Here is a 13305-nt window from a genome sequence, read left to right on the forward strand (position 1 = left end):
TCATGTAAAAAAAAAAGTTGGAGTTATCTCCCATTGTATGATAATTGCAAATAAACTCGTCAAAGATAACAAGATTAAATTTTTTTACGTCACACGCGCGTTTCGTCTACAAAAGACATATAAATGACGCTCGAAAAAAAAAGCTTAAAAGTTAAAATAAAGTACGCAGTAGAAAAGCATGGAGGACCCAAAATTTTGAACGGTCTTGTCAAATACATTCATCTAAGGTTAATATCTATTCCTGGGGTAGAAAATCATTTGTGTTTGCTAGCGAGAGATCAACTTACAAACATTTGAAATCTGATATTATTTATTGCCCCTGTTGTATCTTCTCTCTCTTTTTCTCTCATTCTTGAGAAGTGGCATACCATCTGACCCATGTAGCTTATGATGTTTGCTTATTACAGCGGAGACGTTTTGCCAGAGTAAGTTTTCATCATGGCAATACTACTAAAAGAGATATATCATTAACTCAAACTTCTTCCAACCTCTGAAGGGCAAAACATAGGCGAAAGATATCAAAGGGACATTCAAACTCATAAATCGAAAATAAACTGACAACACCATGGCAAAAAACGAAACAGACCAAAAGACAAACAACAGTATACAAAACAAATTGGGGTATATAAATATGGCCAGACTTCTCCTGCCCGGTAGCAACACCCTTGCTTACGTGGATCGTCCGTTTAGATGTGCGGGATGCATGAAATACACAGTCACGTCTGTTAAAAATGAGGATTATAAATTCGATACATCGTGTAGGGAGAATGTCACTCTCTCTGCACCTATAAGAACCCTTACAACACTTTCTGAGGCCTGGTGCAAGGTAAAATTACTATTTCTATCCAACACATCCTCATTTTGCAGTTCTTTTCATCCCAGTGGAACTATCTTGCCAAAACCTATTAAATGTATCAATTGTTAATTTATTTTCGTCCTAAATATGCATGAAATAATTGCCATTGGAATTTAAGCTAATATAACAAGTAATCAATCAAAAAAATAGAGGAACGGCTGAAATTATCACTTCACAAGTTATAAACGGTGGCCAAAAACAATCTGTCAAATGTTAGTGTTTCAGTTTATTGAATTACCAGTGACAGCTTAACATTATCAAAAGCCGCTCATATGTACTATTGTCCATTTGACTTTGGAGGCATATGGCAGTTTGTGACATTGATGAATGCGACTGATCGAATTTTCACTCACTAGTAACGAGAAACAAAACGGGCGTACTGGTGGAACAGAAACTGCTTTCTTTTTTAAAGGACCTGGGTTCACCACCAGTATTTGGTGGAGTTCGTGTTGCTCAATCTTTAGTTTCTAAGTGGTGCTTTATATGGTTAAAATTGAGAATGGAAACGGTGAATGCGTCAAAGAGACAACAACCCGATTTTTGTTTGTTTGTTTTAGTCGATGTTTTGTGATTGTCTGCATTACATGGACTTATGGATTTTGATTGTCCCTAGGTGCCTTCTCCCTCTTTTTATACTTTCGACGAACTATGTCTCATTCAGGTAGCAGTTTATTGGATTACAACTTTTTAATCCCTTTTTTTGAGGTTTTGACCTGGACTATTTATTCTAATGAATTGACGTCAATGGGACAGCCATCCGAAGACGAACCTAACCAAATGGCAGATTAAAGGTAACATGCAGTCTTGAGCAGGTGGTTATACAATATGTTTTGCTCTAAACCACTGACGAGGTTCTCACATGAGTAAATGGGGTTAAAACTAGTTTATTTCTTCTAATCTCAAGAAATCTGTGAAGCATATTTACTTTGCTAACGTGACGCGCTTAGACGGTTGGGTATAAGTGTTTGATGAAAATGATAAAACATAGATATTTGCTCTAAAGAATAAATTGATCATTCAAAGCTTTTTTTGAACGAAAGACATTAATATTGCATTAAATTATCTTCAAATGTAAACATTGTACATGCAAATTCAATTTACATTCGTTTCCTTGCCCCGTTATCAAACTTTTCAGACAGAAATTCAATTTGTTGTAATTATACCTAGTATAATAAATGATCGTTAAGTGTATATTTTAGAAATTCATTTTCAACATTCAAGTTAATTTCTAATTTATATGGTGAAAATTTTCTTGTTTCTTAGCTTTTCTTCTTCTTTTTTTTTGGAGAAGGGGTGGGGGATGCTTTTATTCAACGTTACGTTATATCTTTCAATACAGATAACTTTATCTATTTCTACACTTGTATCCTCGTGTCCTGACTTTAAGAATCAGCTCTGGATAACATATTTTTAGCGTGTTTAGTATTTAAAATATATAAAACAATTATTTATGCTATGCTAAGGTGTAATAAAACGAATCAGAATTATCTCCCATTGATTAGTATTGTCAAATCTTGTTCAAAATACAAAGGTGTATGACAATTTAATGGAATTCAGTAATATCATGTTGATAGCATTTGATTTATTTTAATAGTTTGCTCAAAATACTTTAAGATTTGTATAATTATTTTGAAAAGTTTCCATTGTTTAAACCACAACTCCGTCCTATTTTCCTTGATTGTGGCATCATGAAATGTATCACTGCCTTTTAATACTTGTCATGATCAAAACGACGGATTAAACTGGTGCCATTGATTCCATTATTCATTCTACAACAAATAAGATTAAAATGAATCACTAAAGAAGTACAATAAGCATGCAAGGTAAATAATACAAAGAAAACGAAAAGGAAAAATACTCTTTTCTCCTTTATCCAACATGCCTTCATTTTCCTATTCCCCATACAATATACCGGTCGACTTATCTTGCAGAATACAGCACATACCTTCTGTATTTTATTAATTATAAATGTGTTTGCTTCCTAAATATGCATAAGCACTCCTTGTGTGGAATGCAGTTCTTACATATGATATGAAGGGTAAGTTTTATCGCCAATAAGAAACGACAACTTATTTATTCTAGTGCAGCAAGATTGGTACCGTTAACGTTATTATTTATATATAGGCGCATGGTCGTCGAAAGATGTAATAAAAAATGGTTGAAAGTTCGTCTCTCGAGAGATGAATTGAACGTGAATTCTGTGTGTACAGATGATTTTGGGGTGGATATTATCGTATGACATTGTTTGGCTAATTTATAAGGCCTATATGAAAAGATCACATGAATGATGTGTACTATAGCATCTATAAAAACCATTCGATCAAAACGTGTTAATTAGGTTTAAAAATATATTGAATGTGATAAAAATAAAATTAAAGCTCCGAAATGTTTTCCATATCCAGTGATGGATGTTAGACATGGTATAGTTTATATAGGTGTTCAGTTCCTCAAATTACAAAGATATATTATGTATTTAAAAACACTTTAATTCAGTTAAAATCTCAAGTGTCAAATAAATGAGCAAGTTTGAATTTGTTGACAAACTGTTCCATATCATTGGTTTAAGGTTAAACCTTAATGATAATCTTCTGAACTGCGATTTTAAATCTTATCACCTTGTTCTGAAAATCACAAAAGAATGTGTTAAAACTTCTAATACTTCTGTATATACAATTGTATAAAAGAGTTTAAATTCCAATTCGTTTTGAATAGATTTGTTTTCAATGGTAACGGTACCAGTGATCGATACAATGTGAAGCAAAACAATTTGCTCTCTTAAAATGAAGGTAAGCGATTTGAATATGTATTTTTTTAAATTGAATATACCTTGTATCATATATCAATGTTTTGTTTATTTGTTTACCTTCATATCTAACTATTTTAATCTATTTAATTCACGTTTCAAATGTTTTATATTTTATCGAAATGTACTCAATAACTTCTTACCGTTTCAAATTGCAAGTTTGTCTATTTGTTTCTATTGAACGACATATAATTTAAAGTGTTGAAAAATCAACACTTCTAAGACTTCCTTAATTCAAATCATTGTATAAAAAATCAACACTTTTAATACTTCCTTAACTTAAATCATTGTATTATTGTATCATTGTATTTAGTTTAAACATGAATACAAGGGACGGATTAAGTATTTGAGGGGGTATGGCATAACCCTTATAATTTTTTACGTTTTTCATGCAAAATGATATTTTCCAGATTTTAGGGTGACCAGGGCCCGTTACACCCCGTCTGAATTCATCACTGAATACACATACATCATTACACTGGCAGAGGTATAAAGGCTAGAATTTGGAAACAATCTTTTTAGTTTATTCTTCTTTATTATGAATATATGTTTTATAAATGACTACAAAGTTATAAGCTCCATCGTAATGTAATGTGATATATTTTTTAAAATGAATCAACTAATAAAAAATACTGTATATTTGAATACACAAACATTTGTTTAGATATGATACCAGTTTATATCGATGAAGTTGATGATGAGTTTGACGTCTTACGTTAGCCCATCATGGCCCATTATTACTTTAACCGGTTAGTGTTTGTGTGTTGTAGAGAATTTGGCGTTGAATGTCGATCCTTGACAGTCTCTATTTTTTCCGGGTTTTTTTCTGCATGGTGTCGATTGTTTGCTATGTCACTTGACGTACAATGTATACATAACATCTCCTTATATTTGAGTCTTTGCTCTCATTCCTAAACAGAGGCGGTTCTAAGCCAATTTAAAAGGTAAAAATAGTTAAATATGAATTAATGTTTCATGTTGATCACTATGTGATAAGGAATAAACTTGGGTATGTAAATTAAAACAGGAGAAAACGTTAACTAATTGGGCGGGAGGGTGTTCAAGTCATCAAGCTAGTGTTTACGCTTATCATACTTATGCGTCTTTTCTCATAATCTTTGTCGGAAAATTCTAGTTAGGTGGCAATGGCTGCAACTCATACTGATCAATACGTCAATTCTGTCTGATTGAACACTTCAATGATCATAAACCGAACATCATTTGGAACTTTATTACTATCGTACTAGTAATACAGACTGCGTGCTGAATCTCGCCGAAAATTTCGAATCAAATTTCCTGTAAAAATATAACTTTCATATTTTTATGAAAGCAAAATAAAGTTGATTTGAAATATGAATATTAAAAGCCATAGACATAGAAAACTTTTTGAAATTTCCAGATTATGAAATAATGGAAGAGCTTTATCAAGTCTTAAAATTTCTGCAAAAAAAATATGAAGATATTTTGCATGTACTTTCTCTACATTAGTTTAGATAATAATACTGATCTGTAAATTCGCCGAAACTTTAAATAAAAAAGAGGGGTCCAATTTCTGATGTATGCCAAGGAAAAACGTTCGGAACCTTTCCTTTCGGCTTTCGACAACTAAAATGACCCTTTAAACTTCAGACGCGAGGAAGCAGATAGTATTTTATAAAATTTCGGTTCTAACTGTCAACCTTAAAGGTTTTATCGAATATTCAGAACATTAATATCATAGGTTTATTTGACATATTTGTGTTATATACCTATATCTTAGCTAACGTTTAAAGCAACATGTATTTAATAAAAAAATATTTGAGAAAATTTTTATGTAAACTGAAGCGGTGTTTGTTCAACTAATTCTTGAGTTGTTAATTTCAAAAACGCCATATTAGCTTAAAACGTCACCCTATCTCGGTACGTGAGCATCATCATTTCATCAAATATCAATTTTCCAATATTTTATATCACGAAATCTATTTTGAGGTCTTGAATTCAATATGAATTGTTGAGTCTTGGTTTTATACGTAAACTCAGTTCAGTAAATTGATATGAGCCCTCGCCAGAAAAATCACTTATTTTCGAATTAATCAAAATATCATATTGCAGAATGAAAGGTTAACTTATATTATATAAAACAGAAATCATTCCATTACCTTCTGTTTAAAAGCCAACTAAAATGTGAGGAATATTTCGTTACAAACTTAAAAACGTCTGAAGTTATGTTAGTGTATATAATGGCTTACGGCACACAAAAAAACTTGAACAAAACGTGGAGGTCATACTTACTCAGAAAGAATAAGCTTCTGTTGCAGGAAGATGAATCATGAATTCAAATGTAGTTACGTAAGTGAAGCTTTTTTAGAAAATAAGAATTACTTTGTTTCTTTTCATTGTGCATAATAGTATTGCTTGTTCGCTCGGTTCAATGTAAACATTTTAATAAATTTTATTTACAGTATTTTAAATTCAATTGTCCAAATGAAATTGATTTTATGATTTCAATATTTTATGATCTTTTATGTCAAGGTTTTATATGATTTATATTAGCAAAGTAGACGTTCTATGTACATATGTATTTTTTTTTACTAAAGAAGATTTTTCTATTGATTTGCAAACCTCTCTTGGCAAAAGTTGTAAAGAGCATAGAAACACGTTCGCATGTACTGTACATAACATCAGAATTAGAACAATGTTTCCCGCAAATTAAGAATCAAGGTCATTGATGAAAGTCGTCATTTATTTAATGATTGAGGAGTAGTCCTGCTTTGGGTATGATGTCTTGCTGTCGAATGCTTAGAAAGTGCTTTAACGGACAGATAATATTCCGAAAAATTAATTAAAATCCTATTTCTCGTTTCATGTATGAAAAACGGCTTAGTTTAAAAACATTTTATTCGCAAAAATAGCAAAAGGGATTAGACACAAGTTATAACAACATTAGAGACGTCCTCTTCCAATAAAAATATAAAAAAAAAAGAATAGTGACGAAAACTTGGTAGGACTCTGTGTACCTAAAACAACAATATACAAAGAAAACAGTACAATATAAAATGAAATATTGGATTGATTGATAATAGTAAGTACTAAGTGATAATTCATATTATAAATCTTTGTGCTCTCCTGGTAAATGATTGTACAGAATAAACAAATCCTTATATTTTGCTCAAATGTAAGGTCTCCGGCAACCAGCATATAGAAGCTCACATGATATAACACATATTTCTAAGAACATATTTCGCTTCAAGATATCTGACCAACACGTGGACAATAAATTCATACAGAGGTTATCTGGAACATACCATTATGCAGAGAATAGAACATATGAGGCCCTGTCTGCTTCGCGACTAGTATATACGGGCAACCCGATCAATATGATCCCTGCTTCTTAATTCCCCAAATTATTCTAGAATATCAGCCTCTTGTTGCGTTCAACAATCCTATGATTTACATGCATATTTCAATTATTTAATTTTGGATGTAACACGTCTTCTGAATGGCTGAAAGTGTTTTGACTATCAGCTCATAGACATAATTTTGTCATGTGACCGTGACGTCGTTTTTATCATGATTTACTCCTTTTTAGAATTAAATTATAAGGAATGACTGTAATATTTTTTCTGTATATTCGAAATAACCTAAAAAATGTGGTGCACACTTTTAAATAACCCGCTACGCGAGTTATTCAGTGTGCACCACATTTTTGATGTTATTTCTTCATAGACAGAAAAAATATTTTACAGTCATTCCTTAAGAATGGTCTAATACATGTTAGGTATTATAAACGAGCAAAACAATTTCTTTTAAATACATATTTCAATTTTTAAGGACAATCAATCTTGTACTTGCGCACATAATTATGTTGAATTTGCCATTAATTGATTGATTGTTGGTTGATTAACGTCCAGTGGCAAATATTTCATGCGTGTTTAGATCGACAATTTACCATATTCCTATAAGTGTTTTAGCAAATTGGCATTGAAGTACTTTTAGACAAAAAAGTTTAAAATCAAATAACTGAAACCGAAAATATGTTTAAACTTTTTCTTTCAATTTGGAAGATTATACATGACCAGGTTATCAATATAAAAATCAATAAAGGTAAAATGAAAATTAAAAACTTTAATAATCTGATATAATTGTTATGCACGTCGACAATGTATTTGAAGGAAAAGGTCACCATCCCAAGGAATTAAAATAATATTTAGGTTGCGTAAAAACATTTCTAAGTAGATTTTCGGTAAGACTTCGATTTGAATCCCTTTTGCTTATTTTGTCAACCAGGGGGGTTCAAATGGAAGTCTTTCGAGAGCTTTAATGATAGGTATACGATTAAAAGATTAAAATTGAAATCTGATTAAAATGTTTTTTCGATTAAGCAGGTTGTTCTTGGCCAAGGACAAACATTTTTAATCGTATTGATCCGATATTAAGTTAAGTATTTTCTATACAATAAGGGGCTGGTCTATAAAACTGAACCAAAAACAATTTAAGTATACTCCATGTCTTCCTGTTGTCCCACTGACATGCACCACACCCACTTTTGTTAAACAACAAGAAATTTAAAAGCAAACAATAAAAAAACCAACAACAAAAATAAAACAACACGAAACGAGATAAACAAACAAACAAAAAATGAAAAAAAAAGAGAAATTCATAAATTATTTGAAAAGTATCATAATCTTTTCATACAATTTAGTTTGTTATTATCAAATATCTTTCAATCCCAAGGGTTGACTATGTGTATAAATATGGTGATCCATGGACTTCTCCCGTTCCAGAAGTACAACTATTAATAACGTGTGTGGGATGTAAAAATACACAGCCACGTCCAGTCGAAATGAGGACTTTAAATCCGACTTCTCGTAAAGAGAGGGTGCCTCGCTCTATAAGTGTTAAAGAACTTTAAAGAATTTTGGTCTTTCTCTGGCGATGGTACATGACTGTACTCAACTTTCATCATGATTTTTACACTCAAACTGACAATTTTCACTCTATGAAACTGAAAAAATTTCTACGGCAATCCAATTCAATAACAGAGGTAGTGACCTAATGGTAACAAAAAGACTCAATTTTATAACTAGTTAATAGTTAAAAATATAAAAAAAAATAATATTGATTGACTTTTGTTTCTTAACGTTAAGTAGCAAATATGTCATGCATATTCAGGATAAAAACCATATCAACTTTTATTATGCAACAATAAGTCAATGTGTTAGGTTCTGCGCTGTCAGAAATGGTTAGACTGCCATTGTAAAAAGAGGGTAACTTTGTTTGGTACAGTTAGAAATAATCTACGGGTGCTTCAATGATTTATTGCAAGGGTTTTTCAAAACATAGAGCGTGGACAATGACAGCACGTGAAATCGCAGTTAACGTCTTAATTTTAACCGGAAGTTGTTGTGTATTTATGAATTCTGCAAAACCAACCCCCACTAGACGTGCCTTACTGCAGAATATCATATCATTATATCACGGTTACCCGCTTAAGTCTAAGCTAAACATTCACACCAACTGACACAGCAACCCGACTAGACGAAGTGGTCAGCCCTTGCTCCATGATGCGTCTATCTGGAGTGTGGGAGATTGGTTGATTGATTGAGTGTTATTTGCTTAACGATTAGTGGCAAATATTTCATGAATATTGAGGACGAAATTTTTGTACACAATTAAGACTGTTCGTATGAGTTTGGCAAAGTTGGTCGATCATAAAGAAGGAAGAGAGATTAAGACTACCTTTGGTGTAAGAGTGTATACTACGCTATTAACGTGGACATTTGCCTTTCAACAGGCTACCTAAATACCCCTCAAAAAGTTGTTGCAATGGTTCTTAAACGTGCGGAGTGCTTGGCACGCCAACAACACACGTCATCGGATTTAACGTCCCCATTCCAACCGGATGGGGTTGCGTATTGATACATCCCGAATAGCCAAACGAACTGCATCTTCAGCATGGGTTTTGATGCCAGACGGGAGGAATCTAAATGACCATATTCTATTGCACAGTCAAAATATGGGGTTGAGCATAACCTACTGTCGATAGGAATTTCTTTGGGCTGTTTAGGGTGTGGAATCTTAATTTTGAATAATAATTAAAACTAGTTTTCTTAATTCAATACAATATACATTACATAGAGTGAAAAGTCAAGAAGAATATGTAATGTTTTGCCCACTTGGACATTAATTTTGAGCCATCATTTTTAGACTGGGTGGCAAGTTCTGGCATCTCCTCTTTACACTTTATCCGTTGGATGTAAACAAATTAACACTTCAATCTGGGAGAACATTTTGTATTTATTAGTAGTAAAAGGCTTTGAACTAGTTTTATGTAACTGTGAATACTCTTAGATTGGTACTTAGTTTCTTTTGGGTTAATGTTATTTGTTTTATTGTGTGCTTCGTATCAATCCAACCATTTTTTTTTACAATACTGTCGTATGTTGTCTTTTTATACTACTGTCCCAGCTTAAAGGGGTGTGGTGAGCGCTCACAAACAGTTTTAACTACGCCATTTTTTATATTTATCTATCTCAAGTCAGAAGCCAATAATTCAGTGGTTGTGTTGGTTGCTGTCTGTTATGTTTGTTTTTCGTTTGTTGTTTTATCATAAATGGAGTCATTGGCTATCTCATTTGAACTATTTTACATGGTATTATGTCGGAGCCTTTTATTCCTGACTATACGGTATGAGTTTTGCTCATTGTTGAAGACTGTGCGGTGACCAGTTGTTGCTTACATCAACGTAATTTTCTCTGGTGTCTCATTAGCAGTCATTCCACATATCCTTATATTTTATAAAGTATGTAACCATAGGGCCCTACATACAGCAAGATTAATAAGATTTATAACCGATTATTTCATTTTACTTTTATTATTTTATGTATTTATTATTTATTTATTTTTCGAAAGATAACATGTTTATTCCTTACTTCACAGGAAGAAAGAAAGACTTTGAACTAATTGAGGAAATCTACAAAGTAAAGACTGTTATCGACGCCTTGGAAGTGATTGTTATAACAAGTAATCGTTAGACATACGTTAACAACAAACAATCGACGTATTTAAATAAAATCTCAATAGGGAATTATAATACAAACATTGATTATCGACTTAGAAATGGAATTTGTTAATATGTATACAGAGAAGTTTGTCAATACAGATATAATCAAAATTGTTTGAGCCACCTGATTTGAATGACAGTGAACTTTGCTAAACTATTACACGCGCCACTTGTCGTTACCGTGTTTCGGTGTTGAACCTACTTCGAATAGAAAGATTAAATTTGTAGGCCTATTTAAATACTCTTCGTGTAAAGATTTATGAAACCAAATGATTTTTAATTTGTGATCAATATTGAAAAAAGGTTGAAAGTTAAAACCGACTGGTAATTCAATAGAGTTGATATGAGAAAATTATTCTCTAATTACCGTATGAAATAGATGTTGGTAAACTAATGCAATCAATTGTATTTCCGTGTAAATTGATATATTTGGGATCTATTTCATTTATGTTTAGAAAGAAACTGTCAATTGAAAACAATAAACAAATACTAAACTCATTATTTGTTTATATGGAATAATGGGTCCATTGAATACATATGAATACCCAATGGACGTGTGTAGCGAAGAAGGATACGGTAATGAGACATGGCAGACTAGTTCCCGCCTTTCCTGGTACTGTTCTGACGATTTCGACGAAACAAGGCTCCCATCAGCATTTTCTGAGATGGGTATCGAGGAAACAGACGAAGGCAGACTTTCGCGCGCTTTACAGTCATGGATGTCGGACTATGTGATAAAAAGTATCGAACCAATGGAGAAACCTGCTTTGCAACCGATATTCTCTGGAAAATTAGGAAAAGATAGAGAGAAAATTAGTTTAGATAGAACCAAGCGTGTTCCTAGTGCTGTTAAACGATCTAAAAGTGAAAGAAAAGGTACCACAATAGAAAAAGACTCAAAATTTAAACGACGTCAAAACGATTCTTTTAAACTGCGACGATCGGTGAGTGAAATGAAAGTGAAGCGTTCTTTTAATTCAAAAGATCAAAAACATAAACATATTGAAACTGGACGTCTGAAACGTACACCTAGTGACGATTCGATTTCAACTCACTATTCATCTTTGTTCGAACTTTCGTCTCTTGAAGAAAAATCCGATGTAGTTACTTTTCAAAAGTTAAAATCTAAGAAAAGGGGGAGACATAAAAATGAAATAAAAGAACGACAATCGCCAGAACCTATTCCTAGTAAATGGGTAGAGCTTGCAAATAAGAGAAGTCTAGGCGCGTTTGAAAAATTCATGAGAGCTCAAAATGTACTTCAGGTTGATACGTTTGGTACAAATAAAGGTCAGTTTGAATCAGAGGCGTTTGAGTTGATGGATCCAAACGAACGAAAAATGATATTTAATTGTGGAAAACAAAGCGGAATAAGATACAACAGGGAACTTGAGAAAAGTGGAAGTACAACTACTTTAAACCAAAATATTCCGTTGCCACGACAACCGAAAAAGTTACGTACCCTTTCAGCAGGACATACACCTCTCAGTAAGGGTCTTAATTTGGAGGAGGCTAGACAACAACTATCAAGGGAACGTCAGTTAGCCATGGCGCGTCAAAGACAGGAAAGTAGAAGTGGTAGACCTAGAAGAAGATCGACTCATTCACGGTTAGCCCTATCGGCACGTTCGGAAATCAGTTCAAATGTGTCATGTACAACACCGTCAATACGCTCAATATCACCTGCGACAACATACGAGAAACCGGAAACTATGTGGAAAGGGGATAAGGAAATCCTGGAGATGGATTTAAGGCGTGGCCTTACTACACGTGTTCAAAAAAGAATTAAAACAACTACATCAGCTTTGGAACGTGTTACCGGTTACGGTGAAAATAATGCATTACAAAAAACAGTTGGGAGATGCCAGGATTTTCCGCAATTTGTTGATGATGATTACGGATTTAAACCAAAAATCATACAGAAAATGAGGATATCACCATACCTTAGTAATGTAATCCGAACAGACATAAAGGTAAGAATGGGTCGACCCCGATATCACGAAATCAAAATCAGAGACTTAGAATGGTGGAATCGAGGCCAATCATTAAACCGAGCACATAGGAATTTGAAAGTATTTAATTGGTTGCATAGTCTACGTGAGGGTGATTTTGAACACTTATTAGATTTAGACATTATTGACAAACCACCTGAATCTAGGGACGACATTGCTAACATGCACGTGGAATCAGCAGACGAACCGGATATAAAACCTCTTTATCAAACAGATTTCTTCAAATGAATTGTGTTCTTGTATGACATCTAGTCTATAGTATTCAATAAAATTATCAAAATGCAAATATACGTTACAAAAATGATTATGTTTTTCCGCAATATTGGTGCATGTAATTGGATGGATTTCAACTTCAATGTTACTTTTTGTAGAGCTAGGCATATTGTGTATTGATATATATACTCCACTGTGATTTTTTCATTATTTGTGACGTACCAGTTTTGATGAATTTCGTGGATAAAGGTAAAACACGAAACTAAATATTTATAGGATTACAAATGTTCTATAGGATTATCAGCAGACTTTGGCAAAACCACGAAATTAAATATCCACGAAACTAGAATTCTTCCTCAATCTACGAAAATTGGTACCC

The 13305-nt window shown here is 32.9% G+C and overlaps 1 protein-coding gene across 2 annotated transcripts; it reads left to right on the forward strand.

The window, feature by feature from the left end:
• The first annotated feature begins 3472 nt into the window (after nt 1-3472).
• Nucleotides 3473-12999, forward strand: LOC127734844 (uncharacterized). Of its 2 annotated transcripts, none has more exons than XM_052244876.1 (2): nt 3473-3642; nt 10578-12999. In XM_052244876.1, exon 2 carries the CDS (start codon nt 11220-11222, stop codon nt 12939-12941), a length of 1722 nt encoding a protein of 573 aa, XP_052100836.1. In that variant the 5' UTR covers nt 3473-3642; nt 10578-11219; the 3' UTR covers nt 12942-12999. The 2 variants fall into 2 exon arrangements, with proteins under 2 accessions (XP_052100836.1, XP_052100835.1); XM_052244875.1 differs by lacking the exon at nt 3473-3642 and adding an exon at nt 5819-5987.
• Nucleotides 13000-13305: the final 306 nt, after the last annotated feature.

The sequence above is a fragment of the Mytilus californianus genome, unplaced genomic scaffold, assembly GCF_021869535.1.
Source record: "Mytilus californianus isolate M0D057914Y unplaced genomic scaffold, xbMytCali1.0.p SCAF_3, whole genome shotgun sequence".
Classification (NCBI taxonomy): Eukaryota; Metazoa; Mollusca; class Bivalvia; order Mytilida; family Mytilidae; genus Mytilus; species Mytilus californianus.